Source organism: Ammospiza caudacuta, chromosome 32 (assembly GCF_027887145.1).
Source record: "Ammospiza caudacuta isolate bAmmCau1 chromosome 32, bAmmCau1.pri, whole genome shotgun sequence".
NCBI lineage: Eukaryota > Metazoa > Chordata > Aves > Passeriformes > Passerellidae > Ammospiza > Ammospiza caudacuta.
The window spans coordinates 3,358,431-3,385,259 of NC_080624.1; the positions used below are offsets into that span (position 1 = coordinate 3,358,431).

At 58.2% G+C, this 26,829-nt stretch overlaps 2 protein-coding genes across 2 annotated transcripts in view; one reads left to right on the plus strand and one right to left on the minus strand.

Moving 5' to 3' along the window:
* Window positions 1-862: 862 nt before the first annotated feature.
* On the minus strand, window positions 863-2,444 carry NDUFB11 (NADH:ubiquinone oxidoreductase subunit B11). Its single transcript, XM_058822483.1, has 3 exons — window positions 2,251-2,444; window positions 1,590-1,720; window positions 863-1,069 (listed from the first exon to the last, which is right to left on the minus strand). The coding sequence occupies exons 1-3, from the start codon at window positions 2,401-2,403 to the stop codon at window positions 946-948; spliced, it is 408 nt and encodes a 135-aa protein (XP_058678466.1). The 5' UTR covers window positions 2,404-2,444; the 3' UTR covers window positions 863-945.
* Window positions 2,445-2,741: 297 nt separating this feature from the next.
* Window positions 2,742-26,829, plus strand: part of LOC131569980 (RNA-binding protein 10-like) — a 25,499-nt gene continuing 1,411 nt past the window's right edge. The window contains 18 exon segments of the mRNA XM_058822310.1: window positions 2,742-2,768; window positions 3,052-3,279; window positions 4,991-5,147; window positions 5,970-6,164; window positions 6,925-6,994; window positions 9,717-9,790; window positions 11,352-11,438; window positions 12,408-12,468; window positions 13,389-13,547; window positions 15,376-15,536; window positions 17,061-17,158; window positions 17,674-17,773; window positions 18,660-18,863; window positions 19,698-19,852; window positions 21,683-21,780; window positions 23,503-23,594; window positions 25,432-25,458; window positions 25,460-25,600. Coding sequence (XP_058678293.1) covers window positions 3,263-3,279; window positions 4,991-5,147; window positions 5,970-6,164; window positions 6,925-6,994; window positions 9,717-9,790; window positions 11,352-11,438; window positions 12,408-12,468; window positions 13,389-13,547; window positions 15,376-15,536; window positions 17,061-17,158; window positions 17,674-17,773; window positions 18,660-18,863; window positions 19,698-19,852; window positions 21,683-21,780; window positions 23,503-23,594; window positions 25,432-25,458; window positions 25,460-25,600 — 1,896 coding nt within the window. The 5' untranslated portion in view covers window positions 2,742-2,768; window positions 3,052-3,262.

Here is a 26,829-nt window from a genome sequence, read left to right on the forward strand (position 1 = left end):
TGGGCGGGCGCGCCCCGGCTGGCCACGCCCCTTTTCCTGCCGCAGGGTCCCGGATGAGGAAAGCCCCGCCCCTTGCGCGGCTTCGTGATACGGCGCGGCGCGCGCCGCCCCGACGGCGGCCGAGAGGGGACAGGGGGCTGGAAAGGGCGGAATGCGGGGGGCTACGGGTGGGTGCGGGGGGGGGGGTCTGGGAGCTTTGGAGGCCCTTGGGGGGCTATGGGGACCCAAGTGGGGATTTTGGGGGACTATAGGGGCCGATCAGAGGCTCGTAGAAGTGCTTAAAAAACTCACAGGAAACCGCGGAAGACTTTACGTAGTGTCATGCCGAATTGCACAACTTAGTGCAACTGCGTGGAAAAATTTAAATAAAGGCGTCCGTAGCAATGCAGGAACCTATAGGAGCCTAAGTGGGGGGGTCCCAGAGCCACAGGGGGCTACACAGAGGGGCATGAGGAGGACCTGAGTGGGCTATAGGGGACCGAGGGGAATCTGCGGCAGCCCAGGGGGAGCTTGGGGAACCTCGAGGGTCTCCAGGGCCCTAGAGGGACTCCCTCGCAGGTTATGTGGGGCTTGAGCGGCTCTAGGAGGCCATGGGGGGGCCCATAGGGGCTGTGGGGAGCTGCAGGGGAACCTGGGAGGGGCCGTGAGGACCAGGGCGCCATTTCCGCGTGGTGTCGCCGCCTGGTGACGTCCTAGAGCCGCAAGGTCCGCTGGGAGATGTAGTCCCTTGAGCACTGAGGCGACGCTGCGGGGGCCAGAGCGCCATTTCCGCATGGTGTCGCTGTCTTGTGACGTCACGAGGTCCGCAGGGGCCGCTGGGAGATGTAGTTCCTTGTTCCTCCCCCCAAAACAAAAGCAGGAGTCGGGAAGGACCCAGAACTTTATTCACAAACCAACACCGGGCTCCGGGGTCACTCCGGGGGGGGGCGGCTGAGGGTCTGAGGGTCACTCCGGGGGGGGCAGGGGGAGACACTTGGGGTTGTAGTAGTTGGAGGTGAGCAGGGGCTCCCCACGGCTCTCCCGCTCCTGCACCAGCCTCTCGGCCTCGCGCCGGGCCCACTGCTGCAGCCTGCGGGGGAGGGGGTGGACAGGTGAGCCCCACACCTTGGGGATCCATGGGGACATCCCAAACCCCCTGCCAGGTGTCGGAATTCCTCCCTCCTCAAAGGCTCAGGCATCCCTGTAGGTCCCTATACGCACCCCAGAGTCCACCCTAACCTCCCCATGCCTTCTATAGCCCCCCACGGGGCTCTGTAGCCCCCTAAATCCTCTCCCAGATCCCCCATGGGCTCCTATAGACACTCCCAGACCTGCCAAGGGCCCTATAGACCCCAAAACCCCCCAAAGATTTCATAGAAACCCCTGTAGGGTGTACAAGGGGTCTTGTTGGTCCCCAAATCCCCTTGGGAGCTCCCACAGAACTCTCAGGAGACTCAACAACACCCATAACCCCCCCAAAAAAACCCCTATAAACCGCAAAAATGTGGGGAAGCTATGGAGAGGCTCTCAACTACAAGCTCTCCTTGGGGCTGTCCCCGTCCCCCCTTCACCATGGGGGGTTTCCCAGGTGAGACCCCACGATCACAGACCCGTGGTCGGGCAGGTAATGGACGAAGACGGAGCCCAGGACGATGGCGACGGAGATGCCGGCCAGGAAGGCGGCGCGCATGTTCAGCACGTCGGCGTCGGGGTCGGCCGAGAAGCCATGGTAGTCGGGGTTCTGTGTGGGGAGCGTCGTGTGAGCCTCCTGCCACAGCCAGGTGTGTCCCAGCCCCTCGTCCAGGCACCCCCAGGTGTGTCCCAGCCCCTCCTCAGGAACCCTGGGCCATAGGAACCACCTGAGCCCCAACCCCAGGTCTGTCCCCCTCCTAAATCTCAGCCCTGGCCACGCCCCTTCTTGCCACGCCCTTCCTTTTACCACACCCACAGTCCCCATTCAGCCCAGGCCACGCCCCCTCCCGGCTGCGCCCCTTCACAGGCAGGCAATCACCTAAACACGGTGAAGCCCCGCCCAAATTAGGCCACGCCCACGAAGCAACGCCCCTTCACACCTCCTCAAATTCTTAAAGCCCCGCCCACAACATTTACACCACGCCCATTCCAACTAAGCCACGCCCCTTCCACTCATGCTAATTAAATCTCATCCAGGAGTGGCCCCGCCCAAAGACACGCCCCTCCACAGACCACGCCCACCCACAATCCCCACACAAACCCCGCCCCGCCCCTCCCGCTTTGCCCTTGGCCGCTCACCTTCCTCTGCGCCACCAACATCGGCTCCTCCTCGTGCGCGTCGGCCCCGAGCGGCCGCGGCAGCGCCACGGACCCGGGCGACCCCGCCGAGCGGCCCCGAGCCCCGGCGGGCAGCGCCCGCAGCGCCCGCAGCGCCCGCCACAGCGCCGCCATCTTGCCCCGCCGCCCTGCCTCGCCTCTTCCGCTCAACCCGATCAATCGCGACCTCGCATTGGCTTTTCGTCCCGCCTCCGCGCCGCGCAGCCAATCACAGCGCTGCGCTTACGTTGTCCCGCCCCATTCACTCACGATGGCCCCGCCTACTTTTGCGCTGCAGTCAATCATATCCAGCCGTAGCGCTGCACCGCCCACTTTACAGCATGACCTAATCAAAACACGGGATTTTCGGACTGGCGGGAGCATCGACCAATGGAAGCGCGGCGAGGGCGGGCGCGCGGGACGGGCCCGGCGGAGCGGGAGCGGCGCCGCCATTTTGGTGCCGGGGAGCGGTGGCGGCGGCGGCGGCGGCGCCGGGAAAGGTCGGGACGGCTGTGAGGGGCGGGACGGGCCCGGCCGGACTGGGGAGGGGTGAGCGGGGAGGGGAGGAGCCGACCGGGAGGGGCGGGACTGACCGGGAGGAGCGGGGCTGAACGGAACTCCCGGTGCAGTTTGTGAGGGAGGGGGTGTGAGAGCGGGACCAGAGGCTGGAATTTTCATGGTAATTAAGGGGTGGGGTGTTGTGTTTTAATTAGGGGGCGTGATACTATATGTTAATTATGGGCGGAGTATGAGGGTGGTCGTGTCTGCTTCTCTCCTGTACAGGGCCCAGTGGCTCCCAGTTCATCCCAGTTCCATCCTTGTTTCCCCATTTTGGCCCTTCCAGTTTGCCATAAAATTTTCCAGTCATTGCTCCCAGTCCATCCCGGTGCTTTTCCAGTTCATTCAGTTCTCTTCCCATTGAACCCAGTCCAGCCCAGTAACCCCCAGCTCCTCCCAGTCTGACCCAGTCACTGCCCTCGCAGGTGCTGCCACCATGGAGTACGAGCGAAGGTGAGGGGGGACCTGGGCATCCCCAAAATTCGGGATTGGGGTGGGGGGTGGGAACATCTGGGCAGCTGTTGAGGCCCTCAATAAATGGAATTCAATATTTTGGGGAGGGAGGGTACACTTGGGGACTGCTGAGGGCAGAGGGGAATTTGGGGATCCCTGGGGGTGGAAGGAGCCATTTGGGGTCCAGATTTGTTGTGCAAGTTTGGGGTCCAGGATTTAAGGTGCAGATTTGTTGTGCAGGTTTGGGGTGCAGGATTTAAGGTGCAGATTTGTTGTGCAGGTTTGGGGTCCAGGATTTAAGGTGCAGATTTGTTGTGCAGGTTTGGGGTGCAGGATTTAAGGTGCAGATTTGTTGTGCAGGTTTGGGGTCCAGGATTTAAGGTGCAGATTTGTTGTGCAGGTTTGGGGTGCAGGGTTTCGGGTCAGGATTTGGAGTCCAGGATTTGGGTTCCCAGGATTTAAGGTGCAGATTTGGGGTCCAGATTTGGGACGCAGATTTGGGGTCCAGGATTTGGGATCCAGGTTTGGAGTCCAGTATTTAGGTGCAGATTTGCTGTGCAGATTTGGCTTCCAGGATTTAGGGTTCAGATTTGGGGTCCAGGAATGGGGGTCCAGAATTTGGGACTCAGATTTGGGTTCCAGGATTTGGGGTGCAGATTTGCTATGCAGATTTGGGGTTGAGGATTTGGGGCCCAGGACTTGCAGTGCAGATTTGGGGCCCAGAATTTAGGGTGCAGATTTGATGTCCAGGATTTGGGGTGCAGATTTAAGGTCCAAGATCTGGAGTCCAGGATTTGAGGTTCAGATTTAGGGTCCAGGAATTGGGATCCAAGATTTGGGGTAAGGGTTTGTTGTGCAGGTTTGGGGTGCAGGGTTTGGGGTCACGATTTGTGGTCCACATTTGGGGTCCAGGATTTGGAGTCCAGAATTTGGGACTCAGATTTGGGTTCCAGGATTTGGGGTGCAGATTTGCTGTGCAGATTTGGGGTCACGTTTTAGGGTGCAGGATTTGGGGTCGAGGATTTAAGCTGCAGACTTAGGGTGCAGATTTGGGGTCAGGATTTGGGTTCCAGATTTGGGATCCAGGATTTATTGTGCAGACTTGGGGGTCAGGATTTGGGGTCCAGAATTGGGGTGCAGATTTGGGGTGCAGATTTGAGATGCCGATTTTGAGGTCCAGGCGTTGTTGTGCAGATTTGGGGCCCAGGATTTGAGGTTCAGATTTTGGGTCCATGATTTGAGGTTCAGATTTTGGGTCCATGATTTGAGGTTCAGATTTGGGGCCCATGATTTGAGGTTCAGATTTTGGGTCCATGATTTGGGGTTCAGATTTTGGGGCCCATGATTTGAGGTTCAGATTTTGGGGCCCATGATTTGAGGTTCAGATTTGGAGTCCACAGAATGGGGATCCAGGATTTGGGGCGCAGAATTGGGGTCCAGGATTTGGGCTCAGGATTTAAAGTCCAGATTTGGGGTCCAGGACTTGGCGTTCCTATTGGAGGTCCGGATTTGGGGTGCAGATTCGGAGTCCGGAATTTAAGGTGCAGGATTTGGGATCCAGCTTTGGGGTTCGGGATTTGTTGTGCAGATTTGGGGTGCAGATTTGGGCCCGGGATTTGGGGTCCAGGATTTGGAGTCCAGATTTGAAGTTCAGATTTTTTGGGGACCCCCAGAGCTCTGGGCCCCCCTGACCCTCACCCCCCCCAACCAGGGGTGGCCGTGGGGACCGCACGGGGCGTTATGGGGGTGCCCCTCCCCCCTCCGAGGACGGCTCCCGCAGCCAGCGGGATCACGACTATCGCGACATGGACTACAGGGGGTACGGGGGACCCCCCGAGGGACCCCCCAGTGCCGGGACCCCCCCTCAGGTGCGTGTGGGGAGCTGGGGAGGGGTCTCAGGTGGGTGTTGGGAGCCTGCTGAGTTTTATTTTTTATTTTGTTGAGGCTGAGGTTAATTGTGTGAGATGATGTTTGTTGCTTGAATCTGGGTCTTTATAATTTTTTATGTACGTTGTGGTTTTGTAAGTTACAAGTTTCATGGTGTTCCAGTGAAATTAATTAAAAAAACAGTAAATATATATAACAAGTAAGTAAAGAAAATATAAATTCTGATGTAAACAAAATACAAAAACATAATGAAATATAAATGAAAAGCAGCAAATTAAATGCATAAAAGGAGTTATAATAAGCATAATAAAAGTAGTTTTAACGTGGTTTTCTAAGCATAAGTTGTTTAATTAAGAAACCATACTTGAATTGTTTTTATTTCTAATTCAGTGCCTAATTGTAGCTTGTAATATAAAGTTCTTTGTCTAATTTTAAAATTTTATTTTAATTCATGATGAAGAAAGTGAGGAACGAGGACTAGGTTTTGTTTTGAAACATTTATTTTATGTACATATTTTTTTGTTATAAAAGTTTGTTTTGCAAAAGTTATTATTATTAATAACAAAGCTAAGATTATAATAAAATTATATTGTTGAACTGTAAGCTGTACTTTTATATGACGTTATATGCTTTTAGTTAAAATTCGCACTTACAATTTTAGTTTTTTAGTTTAGTTTTGTAAGTGTTCCTTACGATTTCAGGGTAATTGCAGCGTCTTGTTAGTGCTTAGTATTTTTTAGTACAGAAAATGTAAAATTTCAGTGGCTAGGGCTCTAACAGGACCCCTCCCTCCCTGGTTCCAGGGCTCCTACGAGAGCTCGGAGCCGCCCCGGAAGCGGGATCCGCCCCGGGAGCCTCCCCGGGAGCCCCCGGCGCTGCCGTTCGGCGCCGACGGCGATTACCGGGACCAGGATTACCGGGAGGGCGCCGAGGAGGAGCCGCGCGCCAGCACCATCGTCATGCTGCGCATGCTGCCCCAGGCGGCCACCGAGAACGACGTGAGCCACGCCCCCGTAGGCCACGCCCACTCCTGAGATAGCCCCGCCCCTCTCAACAATGCCCCGCCCTCTGCCATGATGGCCCCACCCCCTTCTGCAATAGCCCGTCTCACTTTTGGGATGGCTCCGCCCCCTAGCTGGGATGGCCCCACCCCTCTCTACTCTGGCTCCACCCCCTGCCACTCTCTTCTGGGGTGGCCACGCCCCCCAGCTGGGATGGCCCCGCCCCACCTGCAGTACCCCATCCCAATCTGGGATGGCCCCGCCCCCTAGTTCAGATGGCCCCACCTCTCTTCATCATGGCCCTGTCCCCTTCTGCAATAGCTCATCCCACTTCTGATATGGCCCCGCCCCCTAGCTGGGATGGCCACACCCCCTTGCTGGGATGGCCCCGCCCCACCTGCACACCCCTATCCAATCTGGGATGGCCCCGCCCCTCTTCATCATGGCCCCGCCCCCACCATGGTGGCAATTCTGACTTCTGGGATGGCTCCGCCCCCTCTCTGGGATGGCCCCACCCCTCTTTGCTGTGGCCCCACCCCCTGCCATGATGGTCCCATGTCCCCTCCAGGCACCATGTCCCAGGTGATGTGGCCGTTGTCCTGTGTCCCTCTGTGTGCTGTCCCAGGTGTCCCCATGTCCCTCTGGGTGCTGTCCTGTGTCCCAGGGGATGTGTCACCGTGTCCCCACGTCCCTCTGGGTGCTGCCCTGTGTCCCCAGTGACATGTCGCTGTGTCCCCGTGTCCCCGTGTCCCCACAGATCCGGGCGCAGCTGCAGGCGCAGGGGGTGCAGCCCCGTGAGGTGCGGCTGATGCGCAACAAATCCTCAGGTGAGTCTGACCTGGATCCTCCTGCTCACCTGGACCCCTCCCCTGCTCACCTGGGACCTTCCTGCTCACCTGGGCCCTTCCCCTGCTCACCTGAGCCCTCCCTTCTCACCTGGACCCCTCCCCTGCTCACCTGGGCCCTCCCTTCTCACCTGAGCCCCTCCCCTGCTCACCTGGACCCCTCCCCTGCTCACCTGGGCCCTCCCTTCTCACCTGAGCCCTCCCTTCTCACCTGAGCCCCTCCCCTGCTCACCTGGGCCCCTCCGCTGCTCACCTGGACCCCTCCCCTGCTCACCTGAGCCCTCCCCTGCTCACCTGGGCCCTTCCTGCTCACCTGGGCCCTCCCTTCTCACCTGAGCCCTTCCCCTGCTCACCTGGACCCCTCCCCTGCTCACCTGAGCCCTTCCTTCTCACCTGAGCCCCTCCCCTGCTTACCTGGACCCCTCCCCTGCTCACCTGGACCCCTCCCCTGCTCACCTGAGCCCTCCCCTGCTCACCTGGGCCCTTCCTGCTCACCTGAGCCCTTCCTCTGCTCACCTGGGCCCTTCCTGCTCACCTGAGCCCCTCCCCTGCTCACCTGAGCTCCCCATCCTTCCCACCTGGGCTCCCTTTAGGGTGGGGGGCACCCTGACACCTGGGTCCCTTGGTGGAGGGAGGGTCCCTGCCCTGCCCATGCCGGGGGGGGAGGTGGTCCTGTGGTCCTGTTCCTTAGGGGCACCCAGGGGTGCTGGTTCTATCCCTAGGGACATCCAGAGATGCCTGTTCTCTCTTCAGGGGCACCCAGGGGTGCTGGTCCATTCCCTAGGGGCACCCAGGGGTGTCTGTGCATTCCTTAGGGGCACCCAGGGGTGCTGGTTCTATCCCCAGGGGCACCCAAGTGCATCTGTCCCTTTCTCAGGAGCACCCAGGGGTGCTGGTCCCACTTCTAGGAGGTGCTTTTGCCAGGCTTAGGGGGCACCCAGGGGTGTTTGTCCCCTCCCCAGGGGCACCCAGGGGTGCCTGTCCCCTCCCAATGAGCTCCCACAGGTTCTGGTTCCATCTTTAGGGGCACCCAGGGGTGCTGGTTCCGTCCTTAGGGGCACCCATGGGTGTCTGTTCCATCTTTAGGGGCACCCAGGGGTGCCACCCTCATCTTCAGAAGCACCCAGGGGTGCTTCTGGCAGGCTTAGGGGGCACCCAGGGGTGCTGAACTGACCTCAAAGGGTACCAGGGCTGCTGATCCAATTCTTAGGGGCACCCAGGGGTGCTGGTCTTTTTCTTAGGGGCACCCGGGGGTGCCTGTGTCCTTCTCAGGAGCACCCAGGGGTGCTGATCCCTTCTCTAGGGGCACCCAGGGGTGTCAGTTCCCTCCCTAGGGGCACCCAGGGGTGCCCCATCTCTTTCTGGTGGCACCCAGGGGTGCCTGTCCCTTCATTAGGAGCACCCAGGGGTGCTGGTCCCATCCCCAGGGGTACCCAGGGGTGCCTTTCCCCTCCCTAAGGGCACCCAGGGGTGCCTGTCCCCTCTCTAGGAGCACCCAGGGGTGCTAGTCCTCTCCCAAGGGGCACCCAGAGGTGCCGATCCCTCCCAAGGGGCACCCAGGGGTGCCTGTCCCCTCCCTAGGGGCACACAGGGATGTTTCTGCCAGGTTTAGGGGGCACCCAGGGGTGCTGGTTCCATATCTAGGGGCACCCAGGGGTGCTGCACTGGACTGGAAGGGCACCAGGGCCACTGATCCCATTCCCAGGGGCACCCAGGGGTGCTGTGCCAACCAAAGGGAGCACCCAGGGGTGCCTGTCCTCTGTCTGGTGGCACCGAGGGGTGCTGGTACCATTCCCCAGGGACACCCAGGGGTGTCTGTCCCCTCCTTAGGGGCACCCAGGGGTGTTCATTGTTTCCCCAGGGGCACCCAGAGGTGCCAGGTTTGCCTTTAGGGAGCACCCAGGGGTGCCAATCCTGTCTTTAGGAACACCCAGGACTGCCTGTCCCCTCCCTAGGGGCACCCAGGGGTGCCAGTCCCATCCCTAGGGGCACCCAGAGGTGCTGCACCAGACTTGAGGGGGCACCCAGGGGTGCCAGCATCATCCCTAGGGGCACCCAGAGGTGTCTGTCCCTTCCTCAGGAGCACCCAGGGGTGCTGATCCCTTCCCTAGGGGCACCCAGGGGTGTCAGTTTCGTCTTTAGGGGCACCCAGGGGTGCTTGTCCCCTTCTCAGGAGCACCCGGGGGTGCTGCACCACACTTGGGGGGCACCCAGGGCTGTTGATCCCATTTTAGGGGCACCCAGGGGTGCCATTCTTATCCTTAGGGAGCACCCAGGGGTGCTTTTCCCTTCTTACGGAGCACCCAGGGGTGCTGTGCCAGACTCGGGGGGCACCCAGGGGTGCCAGATCCAAAGCCAGGGATGCCAGACCTGTGCCTATCTTCAGCCTAAGGGGCACCCAGGGGTGCCAGACCCTTCCCCAGGAGCACACAGGGGTGCCAGACCCCTCCCCAGACCCTTCCTCAGGAGCACCCAGGGGTGCTGAGCCCAGTTCAGGGGGCACCCAAGTTCTGGAGGGGCACCAGGAGCACCCATAGGCTTCACCTTGGGGGTCCCCTGGGGGTTTCATGGGTGCCCTGCCCCCACCCCAGCGGGTCCCTGGGTACCCTGTCCCCCTCCCCCCCACCCCCCCCCCCCCACCCCAGGGGGTCCCAGAGCACCCATGGGTGCCCCCCATCCCCCCCTCCCCCGTGGCCCGTTCCAGGTCAGAGCCGTGGATTCGCCTTCGTGGAATTCCATCACGTGCAGGAGGCGGCCAGGTGGATGGAGGCCAACCAGGTGGGGGAGGGGCCAAGAAAAAGGGGGAGGGGCCAATAAAAGGGGAGGGGGCAATAAAAGGGGGAGGGGCAATAAAAGGGGAGCAATAAAATGGGAGGGGGCAATAAAAGGGGGAGGGGCTATTAGGAGCAGGAGGAGCTGGGGAATGGGCAACAGGTGGGGGAGGAGCAACCAGGAGGGGGAGGAGCCAACGAAAAGGGGGAGGGGTCAATAAAAAGGGGGAGGGGGCAATAAAAAGGGGGAGGGGCCAACAGGTGGGTGAGGGGCAACCAGAAGAGTGAGGGGCCAATGAAAAGGGGGTGGGGACAACCAGGAGGGGGAGGGGCAAATATGGGTGGGGCAGAGCGGGGGGGCGGGGCGGGACACACAGGACAGGGTTTGTGGGATGGTGCTGGCGTGTATTGGTTTGTACTGGTTTGTACTGGTTTGTACTGGTTTGTACTGGTCCATACCAGTCCGTTCTGGTCTGTAGTGACCCGTACCAGTCTCTACTGGTCCATACTGGTCTGTACTGGTGGCCGTGTCCCCGCAGTGGGGGATGGGCACAGAGGCCTCACGCGTGTCCCAGTGTTCCCAGTCCAGCTGCTGGTGCCATCTGGGACAAGCTCTGGTGCCCCCCTGGTGCCCCTCGGAACGGCTCCTGGTGCCCCCAAATTCTTGTCCTGGTTTCTCCTCTCATCCCAGTCCTGGTGCCCCCCTGGTGCCCCCCAGTTTGTGTCCTGGTGCCCCCCAGATCCACCTGCTGGTGCCCCCAAATTCATGTCCTGGTGCCGCCTTCATCCCAGTCCTGGTGCCCTCCTGGTGCCCCCCAGTTTCAGCCCTGGTACCCCCCCTGATTCACATCCTGGTGCCCCCCTTGGTTCATGTTTTGGTGCCCCCCAGTTTACACCCTGGTGCCCCCCAGTTCATGCCCTGGTGCCCCCCTGGTTCGTGTCCTGGTGCCCCCCTGGTGCCCCTCAAAACGAGTCCTGGTGTCCCCAAATTCCAGCCATGGCACTGCCCTGGTTCACAGTTTGGGGGTTCCCTGGTGCCCCCCCAGATTCATGTCCTGGTGCCCCCCGGTGTCCCTGAATTCCAGCCCTAGTGCCCCCCAATTCCAGCCTTGGTGCCCCCCAGGTGCCCCCCAGATTCATGTCCCGGTGCCCCCCAGCTGTCCCCAAATTTCAGCCCCTGGTGTCCCTTAGGACAAGCTCGGTGTCCCCACCTTGGTGCCCCCCAGTTCCAGCCCTGGTGCTCCCCCAGTTTTGTGTCCTGGTGCCCCCCAGATTTTTGTCTTGGTGCTCCCCTGGTGCCCCCCAATTCCTGCCCTGGTGCTCCCCTGGTGCCCCCCAATTCCTGCCGTGGTGCCCCCCAGGTGCCCCACAGATTCATGTCCTGGTGCCCCACAGGTGTCCCCAAATTCCAGCCCTCAGGACAATCTCTGATATCCCCACCTCAAACCTTGGTGCCCCCCAGTTCCAGCCCTGGTGCCCCCCCCAGATTTGTGTCCAGGTGCCCCCCTGTGCCCCCCAGGGCCAGGCTGGGTCCCCCTGTGCCCCCCTGACCCCCCTGTGCCCCCCAGGCCGGGCTGACCCTGCTGGGGCACCGCGTGTCCCTGCACTACAGCGACCCCAAACCCAAAATCAACGAGGACTGGCTCTGTGCCAAGGTGGGTGGCACTGGGGGGGGTTACTGGGAGAGCACTGGGAGGGCACTGGGGGACACTGGGGTGGCACTGGGAGGCAATGTGGCAGCATTGGGGGCACTGAGGAGGCACTGGGGGGACACTGGGGTGGCACTGGGAGGTACTGGGAGGGCACTGGGGGACACTGGGGTGGCACTGGGAGGTACTGGGAGGGCACTGGGGGACACTGGGAGGGCACTGGGAGGTACTGGGGGGTACTTGGGGCAATGTGGCGGCATTGGGGGCACTGAGGAGGTACTGGGAGGGCACTGGGGGACACTGGGAGGGCACTGGGGGACACTGGGGTGGCACTGGGAGGCGCTGGAAGGGCATTGGGGAGGGCACTGGGAGAGAGCACTGACGGGTACTGGGAGGCTCTGGGAGGGCACTGGGGGGACTGGAAGGGCATTGGGGGACACTGGGGGGCACTGGGATGGCACTGAGGGACACTGGGAGGGCATTGGGGGGCACTGGGGGACACTGGGGGGCACTGGGAGGGCACTGAGGGACACTGGGAGGGCATTGGGGGGCACTGGGAGAGCGTTGGAGGGCAATGTGGGTCACTGAGAGGGCATCGGGGTGGCACTGGAAAGCACTGGGGAACACTTGGGGATATTGGGAGGGCACGGGGGGCACTGGGAGGGCACTGGGGTGGAACTGGGGGGGAATTTGGGGGGTCTTGAAGGGATTTTTGGGGAGATCCTGGGGAGTTTTGGAAGGGTCCTGGGCAGCTTGAGAGGTTTTGGGGTGCTGCAGTTTGGGTTGCAGCTCTGGGGGTGGGATCCAGGGCAGGTTTTGGGGTTTGGGAATTTGGGATGTGACAAATTTGGGTTGTGACATTTTTTGGGGTGTGGCATTTTTTGGGGTGTGGCAGTTTGGGGGTGTGACATTTTTGGGTTGCAGCAGTTTTGGGGGTGTTTCATTTTTGGGCTCTGACATTTTTGGGGTTCCCAGTGCGGGGTGCAGAACTTCAAGCGCCGTGAGAAATGTTTCAAGTGCGGCGTCCCCAAAGCCGGTGAGTGACCCCAAATCCCAGGGTTTTACCCCAAAACTTTGGGGGACCCCCTCTGAAATGCCCTAAACTGCCTAAAATTCCCCAAAATTACTGGGGTGCCCCCCAACATGCAGGGGACCCCCTGGTTTTGGGGTTGAATGCCTGGTTTTGGGGTTCGATCCCTGATTTTGGGGTTTTTTTGAGTTCTATCACTGATTTTTGGGATTTTTGGGGTTCCATCACTGATTTTGGGGTTTTTTGGGGTTCCATCACTGATTTTGGGGTTTTTTTGGGGGGGGTTCAATCTCTGATTTGAGTTTTTTTTGGGTTGTTTTGTGGTGGTTTTAGGGTTCCATCCCTGACTTCGGGGTTTTTGGGGGGTTCAGTTTCTGACTTCGGGGTTTTTTTTTGGGGGTTCAATTTCTGATTTTGGGGTTCTTTGGGTTTTTTTGAGGGGTTTGGTTTCTGATTTTGGGGCTTTTTGGGGGGGAGTTCAATCCCTGATTTTGGGAGTTATTTGGGTTTTTGGGGGTTCAGTTTCTGATTTGGGTTTTTTTTGGGGTTCAGTCCCTGATTTGGGTTTTGTTGGGGGGTTCAATCCCTGATTTTGGGGGTTTTTAGGGGGTTCAATCTCTGATTTTGGGGTTTTTTGAGAGGTTCAGTCCCTGATTTTGAAGATTTTTTGGGGGGTTCAATCTCTGATTTTGGTGTTTTTTGAGATGTGTAGTCCCTGATTTTGGATTTTTTGTGGGGTTCAATCCCTGATTTTGGGGTTTTTTTGGGTTCAATCCCTGATTTGGGTTTTGGTGTTTTTGGGGTTTTTTGGGAGGTTCAGTTTCTCATTTTGGTGGTTTTTGTGGGGTTCAATCCCTGATTTTGGGGTTTTTTTGGGTTTTTTGAGAGGTTCAGTTTCTGATTTTGGGGTTTTTTTCGGGGTGCAGAGGCCGAGCAGAGGGGTCCGGGGGGTCCCCGTCCAGAGCTGGTTCCAGGTGGGGGAGGGGGGCTCCTGCCCCTCCCCCAGCCCTACGGCCCCACCCTCGGGGGTCCCCCCGGGGGGTCCCAGGGGGGCACCGAGCCCGGAGCCGACAACGCCAACGACAGTGAGCGCAGGGCTGGGGGGATTTGGGGAGAATTTGGGGGGATTTTGGGGCGGATTCGGGGGATTTTGGGGATTTTTTAGGAGATTTTGGGGGAATTTTTGTGGATTTTTAGGGTGTTTTTGGGGTGGATTTGTGGGTCCTGGGGGGTTTGGGGGGTCTGGGGTCTTCATGGTGGGGGGCTGAAAGGGAACTTGGGGGAGGGCTGGGGGGATTCAGGTGTTCCTCAAGTGTTCCCAGTGTCCTCCTAGGTGTGCCCACAGGTGTGCCCAAGTGTGCTCAGGTGCCCCCAGTTGTTCCTAGGTATCCCCAGGTGTGCTCAGGTGTCTCCAGAAGTTCCCAGATGCCCCCAGGTGTGCCCTCAGCTGTGCCCAGGTGTGCCCCCAAGTATCCTGAGGTATCTCCAGGTATCCCCACAGTGTGCTCAGGTGTCCCCAGGTGTGCCCCAGGTATCTCCAGGTATCCCCAGATGTGCCCTCAGCAGGTCTCAGGTGTGCCCAGGTGCCCCCAGGTGTGCCCAGACGCTGCCAGGTGTGCCCCCAGGTGTGCCCAAGTATCCTCAGGTGTGTCCCCAGGTGTGTCCCCAGGTGCCCTAATTGTCCTCAGGTATCCCCAGATGTGCTGAGGTGCCCCCATGTATCTCCAGGTGTTCCCCAGGTATCTCCAGGTAGCCCCAGGTTTCCCCAGGTGTACCTCCACTTTTGCTGAGGTAGGTCCAGGTATCCTCAGGTGTGCCCCTAAGTGTGCCCAAGTGCCCCCAGGTGTGGTCAGGTGTGCCCAGGTGCCCCCAGGTGTGCCCCCAGGTGTGCCCCCAGGTGTTCCCAGGTGTTCTCAGGTGTGTCCCTAGGTGTGCTCAGGTGTGCCCAGATGTGTTCAGGTGCCCCTAGGTGTGCCCCCAGGTGTTCCCAGGTGTGCCCCTAGGTGTGCTCAGGTGTGCCCAGGTGTGTTCAGGTGACCACAGGTGTGCCTAGGTGTGCTCAGGTGTGCCCCCAGGTATCCCCAGGTGTTCCCAGGTGTACCCCCAGGTATCCTGAGGTATCTGCAGGTGTGCTCAGGTGTGCTTAGATGTGGCCAGGTGTGCCCCTAGATGTGCTCAGGTGCCCCCAGGTGTGCTCAGGTGTGCCCCCAGGTATCTCCAGGTGTTCCCAGGTGTACCCTCAGGTATCCTGGTATGCTCAGGTGTGCCCGGGTGCCCCTAAGTGTGCTCAGCTGCCCCCAGGTGTGCCCCCAGCTTTGTTCAGGTGCTCCCAGGTGTGCCCCCAGGTATCCCCAGCTGTGTCCAGGTGTTCCTGGATGCCCTCAGGTGTGCCCCCAAGTATCCTGAGGTATCTCCAGTTATCCTCAGGTGCCCCCAGGTCTGCCCCCAGCTGTTCCCACGTGCCCCCAGGTGTGCCCACGTGTGCTCAGGTGCCCCCAGATGTGCCCAAGTGTGCCCAGGTGTCTCCAGGTGTTCCCAGATGTGCTCAGGTGTGCCCCCAAGTATTCTGAGGTATCTCTAGGTGCTCTCAGCTGTGCCCAGGTGTTCTTGGGTGTGCCCAGGTGTGCTCCCAGGTGTGCCCAGGTGTGCGTGCTGTGCCCCCAGCCATCATCCTGCGGAACCTGCACCCCCAGAGCAGCCTGGAGTCCATCCTGGCCATGCTCACCCCCTTCACCAGGTGTGCCCAGGTGCCCCCAGGTATCCCCAAGTGTGCTCAGGTGTGCCCCCAAGTGTCCTGAGGTATTTCCAGTTATCCTCAGGTGCCCCCAGGTCTGCCCCCAGCTGTTCCCAGGTGCCCCCAGGCGTGCCCAGGTGTGCCCAGGTGTGCCCAGGTGTGCGTGCTGTGCCCCCCAGCCATCATCCTGCGGAACCTGCACCCCCAGAGCAGCCTGGAGTCCATCCTGGCCGCGCTCGCTCCCTTCGCGGCGCTCTCGGCCGCCAACGTGCGCGTGATCAAAGATCGGCAAACGCAGCTGAACCGCGGCTTCGCCTTCGTGCAGCTCAGCACCATCGTGGTACTGGGAGCACTGGGAGGGACTGGGGGGACACTGGGGGGACACTGGGGAAACTGGGGGGACTGGGGGAACTGGGGAAACTGGGGGCGTGATCAAAGATCGGCGAACGCAGCTGAACCGCGGCTTCGGCTTCGTGCAGCTCAGCACCATCGTGGGACTGGGGGGACTGGGAGGGACTGGGGACACTGGGGGGACACTGGGGCGACTGGGGCGACTGGGGGGGATGGGGGGGACTGGGGAAATTGAGAGGGACTGGGAGGAACTGGGGAAACTGGGGGCGTGATCAAAGATCAGCAAACGCAGCTGAACCGCGGCTTCGGCTTCGTGCAGCTCAGCACCATCGTGGGACTGGGAGCACTGGGAGGGACTGGGGGGACACTGGGGGGACACTGGGGACACTGGGGGGACACTGGGGACACTGGGGGAACACTGGGGACACTGGGGGAACTGGGGAAACTGGGGGAACTGGGGGCGTGATCAAAGATCGGCAAACGCAGCTGAACCGCAGCTTCACCTTCGTGCAGCTCAGCACCATCGTGGTACTGGGAGCACTGGGAGGGACTGGGGGGACACTGGGGGGACACTGGGGACACTGGGGGAACTGGGGAAAGTGGGGAAACTGAGGGGACTGGGAGGAACTGGAGGGAACTGGGGGCGTGATCAAAGATAGGCAAACGCAGCTGAACCGCGGCTTCGGCTTCGTGCAGCTCAGCACCATCGTGGTACTGGGAGGGACTGGGGGGACACTGGGGGGACACTGGGGGGACACTGGGGGGACTGGGGAAACTGAGGGGACTGGGGGGGATGGGGGGGATGGGGGGGACTGGGGAAATTGAGAGGGACTGAGGGGACTGGGGGGACTGGGGGGACTGGGGGCGTGATCAAAGATCGGCAAACGCAGCTGAACCGCGGCTTCGGCTTCGTGCAGCTCAGCACCATCGTGGTACTGGGAGGGACTGGGAGGGACTGGGAGAACTGGAGGGACTGGGGGGGACTGGGGGGACACTGGGGACACTGGGGGATCTGGGGGGAATGTGAGAGACGCTGGGGGATTTGAGGGGGACTGGCAGGACTGGAGAGACTGGGGGCACTGGGATTTACTGGGATTTATTGGAGGAGCACTGGGAGGGACTGGAGGGAGCGCAGAGGGGTTGTGGAGGTTGGGTCACCATCGTGGTGGGTACTGGGAGGAACTGGGAGGGACTGGGAGGGGCTGGGAGGGACTGGGGGGAGTGGAAGGACCTGGGGAAACTGGAGGCAATGGAAGGAACTGGGAGTACTGGGGGAGAACGGGAGGGACTGGGAGGGACCTGGGGCTGGGGGGAACTGAGGGGGACTGGGAATTACTGGGATTTACTGGAGGGACACTGGGGGAGACTGGAGGGAGCACAGAGGGATTGAGTCACCGTTGTGGTGGGTGCTGGGATAAACTGGAAGGGACTGGGGGAACTGGGAGGGGCCAAGGGAGGTGGGACCACCTGGACCCCGGTGCCCCCTGCCCATGCCCTGCCCATGCCCCTGCAGGAGGCTGCACAGCTGCTGCAGATGCTGCAGGCCCTGCACCCCCCCCTGCACATCGACGGCAAGAGCATCAACGTGGAGTTCGCCAAGGGCTCCAAGAGGTGAGGGGGGCGTGGCACCACGCCTGGGCGTGGCATTGTGCCAGGGCGTGGCACCGGACCTGGGTGTGGTATCACACCCGGGCATGGGCACGCACCTGGGAGGGACAGGGCGTGGCATCGCACCTGGGCAGGGCATTGTGCCAGGGTGTGGCACTGCACCTGGAACTGACCCTGTCCCCACGCTGCATTGTTCCTACACCTGGCACGGGCCCCACCCCCGGACTCCACCCCCTGCCACCACACCTGGCACAGGCCCCACCCCTTAGGCCCCACCCCCTGGCACCACACCTGGCACAGACCCCACCCACAGCCCCGCCCCAGTACCTGTGACTGTTCACAGGCTCCGCCCAGTCCCTTAAGCCACGCCCTCCACAGTTAACCCCGCCCACACAAGCCCCACCCTTCACAAAGCCACGCCCCCTTAGCCAAGCCCCACCCCCTCTGCCATTTGGCCCCGCCCACCCAGCCCCTCCCAGGGCTCAGGCCACGCCCCTGACATGAAGCTCCGCCCCCAGGGACGTGCAGGGGGCGGGGCCTGGGGAGGGGCCCCCCCGCGCCAGCGCCGCCTCCGTCGCCTCCACGGCCATCGCTGCTGCCCAGTGGGCGCTGTCACAGGTGAGGGCACACCTGGGCATGGGAGGGCACTGTCACAGGTGAGGGCACACCTGGGCATGGGAGGGCACTGTCACAGGTGAGGGCACACCTGGGCATGGGAGGGCACTGTCACAGGTGAGGGCACACCTGGGCACGGGAGGGCACTGTCACAGGTGAGGGCACACATGGGCACGGGAGGGCACTGTCACAGGTGAGGGCACACCTGGGCACGGGAGGGCACTGTCACAGGTGAGGGCACACCTGGGCAGGTGAGGGGCACTGTCACAGGTGAGGGCACACATGGGCACGGGAGGGCACTGACACAGGTGAGGGCACACCTGGGCAGGTGAGGGGCACTGTCACAGGTGAGGGCACACCTGGGCACAGCTGGGCAGGTGAGGGGCACTGTCACAGGTGAGTGACCTGGCTTTTTCAACAACCTCATATAATTTAGCTTTATTTGAATAAAGTTATTTATTTAATTTAATTTAATTTAAAATTTCTCATTTGCTGTTTTATATTATGTGATATATAAACTAATACATTTATGTGGGCGTACCATATGTAATATATATAATTGTTTAAAATTATTTATGTATTGATAGCAAGATATAGTTATATAAATGTGGGGTTATATAAATAAAATAAGTTTTTTCACGTATTATGTGGAACAATATAAATATACATAGAATAAATATAATGGGAGTATAGCCTATATGATAATATATAATAATACATATAATATATAATGATGTGGAGAATGATATAAAGTAATAAATATATTTGTGTCTATAAATACAGACACATAACAATGTATTGAAAAAACAAGATTTTTTTGTTTAATTCTTTTTTTTTACTGTAAGAAGTTTAAAGTTCTTAACATTTGAAATTTTGATGTTTCCCCCAGGCAGCCCCAGGTGGGGACACGCCCTGGGCGGGGGGGGAGGAGCCCAGCGCTGACTTCAGCGGCTTCTACCAATCAGAGGAGCCCTTCCCGGGGCCTGGCCCCGCCCCTCTACAGCCCCGCCTACCTGAAAGGCGCCTCGGCCCCGCCCACCGGCCCCGCCCTGCCTGGCCCCGCCCCCGCCAAGGGCCGACGGCCCCGCCCCCGGTGAGTGCTGGCGCCAAACCAGGGTGGTTCCTGTCCCCAGGTGTGCCCAGGTGTCACCTTTTCCCCCTCCCCAGGTGTCCCCAGGTGTCCTCAGGTGTGGTCCTTGTCCCCAGGTGTGCCCAGGTGGGAACTTGTTCCGCCCAGATGTCCCCAGGTGTGGCCTTCACCCCCCTCAGGTGTGCCCCCTCCCTTCTCAGGTGTCCCCAGGTGTTCCCAGGACCCCCCACCAGGTGTCCCCAGGTGTGACCTCGCTCCTCTCCAGGTGTTCCTGGGCCCCTCCAGATGTTCCCAGCCCCCCACAGGTGTCCCCAGGTGTGGCCCCTGCCCTATCCAGGTGTCCCCAGGTGTGGCTCCTCCCTTCCCCAGGTGTCCCTAGGTGTCCTCAATTCCCTCCAGGTGTTCCCAGGTATTCCCAGATGTCCCCAGGTGTGTCCCTCCCCTTCTCAGGTGTCCCCAGGTGTTCCCAGGCCTCCCCAGGTGTCTCCAGGTGTAGCCCCTTCCCTCCTCAGGTGTCCCCTGGTGTCCCAGGTGTGGCCTCTCCTATTCTCAGGTGTCCCCAGGTGTGGCCTCTCTTCTCTCCAAGTGTTCCCAGCTCCCTCCAGATGTTCCCAGGTGTTCCCAGCCCTCCCCAGGTGTTCCAGGTGTGACCCTTCCCCTTCTCAGGTGTCCCCAGGTGTCCCCAGCCCTCCTCAGGGTGTCCCCTGTTGTCCCCCAGGTGTGTCCTCTCCCCTCCTCAGGTGTCCCCAGATGTTCCCAGGTGTTCCCAGCCCCCCCCCAGGTGTGTCGTCATCCCCCCCCCCCCTCCCGATGACGTCACTTTGGCGCCCCCTGCAGGTGCGGAGGAGCCGCCCCAGGACCCCGCGGGGGGAGGGGGGGGAGGGGCAGCAGGGGGGGGCCCTTCCCCCCCCGCGCCCCCCCCGGCGCCGCCCCCTACCCCCTCCCCCACCGCCGAGACCCCCGCGGCCACGCCCTCGGGACCCCCCGGCCAGGTGGGACCCCAAAACTGGGGGGGGGGGGGAGGGGGGTCCTGATATGAGGAGGGGGGACCCCAAAAATTGGGGAAAAGGGGGGGCTAAAATTGGGGAGGGGGCTCCAAAGTTTGGGAGGACCCTAAAAAACTGAGGGGAGGGGTCACGGAAGGGAGGGGGGACCCCAAAAATTGGGGAGAGGGAAAGGAAGAGGAGCCAAAATTGGGGAAGGGTCTCAAAATTTGGGGAAGATTCCAAAAGCTGGGAGGGGACTCCAAAGTTTGGGAGGACCCTAAAAAATTGAGGGGAGGGGTTACGGAAGGGAGGGGGGACCCCAAAAATTGGGGAGAGGGAAAGGAAGAGGAGTCAAAATTGGGGAGGGTCTCAAAATTTGGGGAAGATTCCAAAAGCTGCGGGGGAGAAGGGAAGGAAAAGGAGCTAAAATTGGGGAGGGGTCTCAAAATTTGGGGGAACCCCAAAAAATGGAGGGGAGGGATCCTGGAAGGGAGGGGGGGACCCCAAAAACTGGGGGGGGGGGGGGGAGGGGGTCCTGAAATGGGGAGGGGGACCCCAAAAATTGGGGGAAAAGGGGGGGCTAAAATTGGGGAGGGGGCTCCAAAGTTTGGGAGGACCCTAAAAAACTGAGGGGAGGGGTCACGGAAGGGAGGGGGGGACCCCAAAAATTGGGGAGAGGGAAAGGAAGAGGAGCCAAAATTGGGGAGGGGTCTCAAAATTTGGGGAAGATTCCAAAAGCTGCGGGGGAGAAGGGAAGGAAAAGGAGCTAAAATTGGGGAGGGGTCTCAAAATTTGGGGAAGATTCCAAAAGCTGCGGGGGAGAAGGGAAGGAAAAGGAGCTAAAATTGGGGAGGGGTCTCAAAATTTGGGGGAACCCCAAAAAATGGAGGGGAGGGATCCTGGAAGGGAGGGGGGGACCCCAAAAACTGGGGGGGAAGGGGAATGAAAAGGAGTCAAAATTAGGGAGGGGTCCCCAAATTCGGAAGACCCAAAAAATTGAGGGGGAGAGGGCGTTAAATTGAGGGGGGGACCCCAAAAACTTGGGGGGGAAGGGAAAGGAACCAAAATTGAGGAGGGGTCCCAAAACTCAATGGAAGACCCCAAAAAATTGAGGGGAGGGATCGTTAAATTGAGGGGGAGACCCCAAAAATTTGTGGGGGGAAGGGGGAAGGAAAAGGAACTAAAATTGGGGAGGGGTCCCAAAATTTGGAAGACCCCAAAAAATAGAGGGGAGGGGTCATGAAATTGAGAAGGGACCCCAAAAACTGAGGGGGAAAAGTTCTAAAAGTGAGGGAAGGGACCCCAAAAATTGGGGGGAAGGAAAAGGAGCTAAAATTAAGGGGGGGGTCCCAAAATTTTGGAGAATCCCAAAAAAAAATCGAGGGGAGGGGTCCCGAAATTTGGGAGGACCCCAAAAATTGAGGGGACTCGTCATGAAATTGAGAGGGGACCCCAAAAATTGAGGGGGAAAAGTTCTAAAAGTGAGGGAAGGCACCCCAAAAATTGAGGGGAGGCGCCATGAAATTGAGAGGGGACCCCAAAAATTGGGGAGGAAGGGGAAGGAACCAAAATTGGGGAGGGGTCCCAAAACTCAGAGGAGGAAGACCCCAAAAATTGAGGGCAGAGGTTGTAAAATTGTGGGGAGACCCCAAAAATTGGGGTGGGCAACTGGGGGGTCCTGAAGGGGGGGGGGGGTGGGGTGAGGGGAAAATTCGGGGGGGGGGGGGGAGCTGTTAATTTGGAGGGGGGGGGGCTTTAAAATGAGGGGGACCCCAAAAAGAGGAGGGGGGTTTTGGGGCTGGGGGTTAATTTTGGGGTGCTCCCCCTCCCCCCCAGACCTACTCGGGGCCCCTCAAGGCCGAGACCCCAAATTCGGCCCCCACGGGGGCCCCCCCCGGCCGCCCCCCCCAGCAGCGACGGCTTCGGGCAGTACCGTGAGTGGGGGGATTTCGGGGGGGTCCTGGGGGGGTTTGGGGGGGGTCCTAGGAGGGATTTCAGGGGGTCCTAGGAGGGATTTGGGGGTCCTGGGGGGAGAATTGGGGGGATTTGGGGGGGGGATTTAGAGGTTTTGGGGGGGTCCTGGGGGGATTTGGGAAGGATTTTGGGGCATCCTTGGGGGGGATTTTGGGGGGTCCTGGGGGGATTTGGGGGGGATTTAGAGGGTTTTGGGGGGTCCTGGGGGGATTTGGGAGGATCTTGGGGGAGATTTAGAGGGTCCTGGGGGGATTTGGAACATTCTCGGGGGATTTCAGGGGGATTTGGGGGGGATTTTGGGGGGTTCTGGGGGGATCTTGGGGGAATTTTGGGGGGTCCTGGGGGATTTGGGGGATCTTGGGGGGATTTTGGGGGGTCCTGGGGGATTTTGGGGGATCTTGGGGGGGTCCTGGGGGGATTTGGGACATTCTGGGGGGATTTCAGGGGATTTGGGGGGGATTATGGGGTATTCTGGGGGGATTTGGGGGGGGTCCTGGGGGGATTTGGGAAGGATTTTGGGGCATCCTTGGGGGGGATTTTGGGGGGTCCTGGGGGGATTTGGGGGGGGGGTTGGGGAGGATTTGAGGGGGGATTTTTGGGGTATCTTGGGGGGTCCTTGGGGCGGTTTGGGGGTCCTCGGGGAGATTTGGGGGGGATTTGAGTAAAATTTTGGGATTTGGGGCATCCTGGGTGGGATTCTGGGGGGTCCTGAGGGGGAATTTTGGGGGATCCTGGGGGGGATTTTTGGGGGGAAATTTGGGGAGATTTCTGAGAATTTGGGGGAATTTTGGGGGATCCTGAGGTGAAATTTTGGGGTATCGTGGCGTGGGGGATTTGAGGGGAATTTTGAGGGATTTTGGGGGGAATTTTGAGGGATTTTGGGGGGAGTTTTGGGATAATTTTGGGGGATTTTCAGGGATTTTGGGGGATTTTGGGGGTCCTGGGAGGGGGATTTGGGGGGGTCACCGGGATTTGGGGCATCCTGGGGAGATTTTGGGGGGCCCCGAGGGAGATTTGGGGGGGATTTGAGTAAAATTTGGGGATTTGGGGCATCCTGGGTGGGATTCTGGGGGGTCCTGTGGGGGAATTTTGGGGGATCCTGGGGGGGGGATTTTTTTGGGGGAGATTTCTGAGAATTTGGGGGAATTTTGGGGGGATCCTGAGGTGAAATTTTGGGGTATCCTGGCGTGGGGGATTTGGGGGAATTTTGAGGGATTTTGGGGGGAATTTTGAGGGATTTTGGGGGGAATTTTGGGATAATTTTGGGGGATTTTCAGGGATTTTTGGGGCATTTCTGGGGGGATTTTGGGGGTCCTGGGGGGGGATTTTTGGGGGAGATTTCTGAGAATTTGGGGGAATTTTGGGGGGATCCTGAGGTGAAATTTTGGGGTATCCTGGCGTGGGGGATTTGGGGGGAATTTTGAGGGATTTTGGGGGGAATTTTGGGATAATTTTGGGGGGGATTCTCAGGGAATTTGGATGCGATTTGGGGTCACTTTTGGGGTCATTTTTGGGCCTTCCCACGCCAACCCCAACCTTTCCAAACCCCAAATTCCTCCAAATTTTGGGGCGTTTTTGGGGTACTCTGGAATTCCCCGGCATTGGGGTGTCCCCAAACATTTCGGGGACCCCCAAAAATTTTGGGGGACCCCCCCAAAAATCGCCCCTTTGTGCCCCCCCAGCCGTGCCCGACGTCTCCACCTACCAGTACGACGAGAGCTCGGGGTATTACTACGACCCCCTCACGGGGCTCTACTACGACCCCCACTCCCAGGTTTGGGGTTTTGGGGTGCGGGGGGAGGAATTCGGGGTACCCCTAAAAATTGGGGGTGAAATTTGGGGTGAAAAAAGTGAAGTTTTGGGGTGAAAAAATTGCAATTTTGGGCAAAAAAAATTGGAATTTTTAGGCCTGAAAATGGTATTTTAAGGGTGGGAAGTTTTGAGTTTCGGGTGGGATTTGGGATTTTGGGGTGCGGGGGGAGGAATTCGGGGTACCCCAAAAAATTGAGGTGAAAAAAGTGAAGTTTTGGGGGGAAAAGTTGCAATTTTGGGCAAAAAAAATTGGAATTTTTAGACCTGAAAATGGTATTTTACGGGTGGGAGGTTTCAGGTTTATATTGGAGTTTGGGGTTTTGGGGTGCGGGGGGAGGAATTCGGGGAACCCCTAAAAATTGGGGTGAAATTTGGGGTGAAAAAAGTGAAGTTTTGGGTGAAAAAATTGGAATTTTGGGCAAAAAAAATTGGAATTTTTAGGCCTGAAAATGCTATTTTAAGGGTGGGAGGTTTTGGGGTTTTGGGTTTGGGGTGCGGGGGGAGGAATTCGGGGTACCCCAAAAAATTGGGGTGAAATTTGGGGTGAAAAAAGTGAAGTTTTGGGTGAAAAAAATTGCAATTTTTTTGGGGCAATTTTGGGGTTTCAAGGGTCGATTTTTGGGGGTTTTGGAGACGATTTTGGGGTACAAAGGGATGATTTTTGGGGTTTTAAGGGGCCATTTTGGGGGGTTTGAGGGGCGATTTTGGCGGGTGATTTTTGGGGTTTCAATGGGGCATTTTTGGGGTTCCAAGGGTCGGTTTTGGGGTACAAAGGGATAATTTTTGGGGGGGGTTTTAAGGGACAATTTTGGGGGGCGATTCTTGGGGTTTCCGGGGTGAATTTGTGGGGATTTTAAGGGAGAATTTTTGGGGTAGAAAGGGATAATTCTTGGCGATTTTAAGGGGGGATTTTTGGGGTTCCGAGGGTCAGTTTTGGGGTGCAAAGGGATAATTTTGGGGGATTTTGAGGGGTGATTTTTTGGGGCAATTTTTTGGGGTTTCAAGGGTCGATTTTTGGGGGTTTTAAGGGACGATTTTGGGGTACAAAAGGATGATTTTTGGGGGTTTTTGAGAGACGATTTTGGGGTACAAAGGGATATTTTTTGGGGGGGGATTAAGGGACAATTTTGGGGGGCGATTCTTGGGGTTTCCAGGATGAATTTGTGGTGATTTTAAGGGACAATTTTGGGGGTAGAAAGGGATAATTCTTGGCAATTTTAAAGGGGGATTTTTGGGGTTCCGGGGGGGATTTTTGGCGTTCCAAGGGTTGGTTTTGGGGTACAAAGGGATGATTTTGGTGTTTTAAGGGGCAATTTTGGGGGGCAATTTTTGGGGTTTTGAGGGGGGATTTTGGGGATTTTAAGGGACGATTTTGGGGTAGAAAGGGATAATTTTGGGGGGTTTTGAGGGGTGATTTTTTGGGGCAATTTTAGGGATTTCAAGGGTCGATTTTTGGGCATTTAAATGGACGATTTTGGGGTACAAAGGGATGATTTTTGGGGTTTTAAGGGGCCATTTTGGGGGGTTTGAGGGGCGATTTTGGCGGGTGATTTTTGGGGTTTCAATGGGGCATTTTTGGGGTTCCAAGGGTCGGTTTTGGGGGGTTTTAAGGGACAATTTTGGGGGCGATTCTTGGGGTTTCCGGGGTGAATTTGTGGGGATTTTAAGGGAGAATTTTTGGGGTAGAAAGTGATAATTCCTGGCGATTTTAAGGGGGGATTTTTGGGGTTCCGAGGGGGGATTTTTGGGGTTGCAAGGGTCGGTTTTGGGGTGCTGACCCCCCCAAACCCCCCCTGCAGTACTACTACGACGCGGGGGCGGGGCAAGTACCTGTACTGGGACGGGGACCGACGCACCTACGTGGCCGCGCCCCCCGCCGAGCCCCCCCCGGGACCCCCGGGCACCCCCGGCACCCCAAAAGAGCCCAAGGACAAAAAGGAGAAACACAAAACCAAAACGGCCCAGCAGGTGAGGGGGGGGGAACCCCAAAAATGGGGAGGAGACCCCAAAAATGGAGGAGAGGGACCCTAAAAAGGAAGGGAATCCTTGAAATGGGGGAAACCCTAAAAATGGAGGGGGAACCCTAAAAATAGGGGAGAGATTCTGAAAATGGAGGAGGGGAAATCCTTAAAATGGGGGAAACCCAAAAAAATGGGGGGGAAACCCTAAAAATGGGGGGGAAACCCTAAAAAATGGGGAGGAGACCCCCAAAAATGGAGGAGAGGGACCCTAAAAAATAAGGGAATCCTTAAAATCGGGGAAACCCTAAAAATGGGGGGGAAACCCTAAAAAATGGGGGGGAAACCCTAAAAAATAGGGGGGAAACCCTAAAAATGGAGGGGAAACCCTAAAAATGGGGGGAAACCCTAAAAATAGGGGGGAGATTCTGAAAATGGAGGAGGGGAATCCTGAAAATGGGGGAAACCCTAAAAAATGGGGAGGGGACTCTAAAAATGAGGAGAATTTCCAAAATGGGGGAAACCCTAAAAATCAGGGGGAAACCCTAAAAATAGTGGGGAGATTCTGAAAATGGAGGAGGGGAAATCCTGAAAATGGGGGAAACCCTAAAAATGGGGGGGAAACCCTAAAAAATGGGGAGGAGACCCCAAAAATGGAGGAGAGGGACCCTAAAAAATAAGGGAATCCTTAAAATGGGGGAAACCCTAAAAAATGGGGGGAAATTCTGAAATGGAGGAGGGGAATCCTGAAAATGGGGGAAACCCTAAAAATGGGGGGGAAACCCTAAAAAATGGGGGGGAAACCCTAAAAAATAGGGGGGAAACCCTAAAAATGGAGGGGAAACCCTAAAAATGGGGGGGAAACCCTAAAAAATGGGGGGAAACCCTAAAAATAGGGGGAGATTGTAAAAATGCAGGAGGGGAATCCTGAAAATGGGGGAAACCCTAAAAAATGGGGGGGGGGAAACCCTAAAAATGGAGGAGAGGGCCCCTAAAAAGGAAGGGAATCCTTAAAATGGAGGAAACCCTAAAAAATGGGGGGAGATTCTGAAAATGGAGGAGGGGAATCCTGAAAATGGGGGAAACCCTAAAAATGGGGGGGAAACCCTAAAAAATAGGGGGGGAATCCTAAAAATGTAGGGGAAACCCTAAAAATAGGGGGGAAACCCTAAAAATAGGGGGGGAGATTCTGAAAATGGAGGAGGGGAATCCTGAAAATGGGGGAAACCCTAAAAAATG

Bases quoted from the DNA above. Each gene is read 5' to 3' on its own strand.
- NDUFB11 (XM_058822483.1), bottom strand. From the start codon at position 2,403: ATGGCGGCGCTGTGGCGGGCGCTGCGGGCGCTGCGGGCGCTGCCCGCC. The intron at 1,721-2,250 runs GTGAGCGGCCAA...CTCCCCACACAG, and splicing joins TGTTGGTGGCGCAGAGGAAG to AACCCCGACTACCATGGCTT. The intron at 1,070-1,589 runs GTCTGTGATCGT...CCTCCCCCGCAG, and splicing joins CATTACCTGCCCGACCACGG to GCTGCAGCAGTGGGCCCGGC.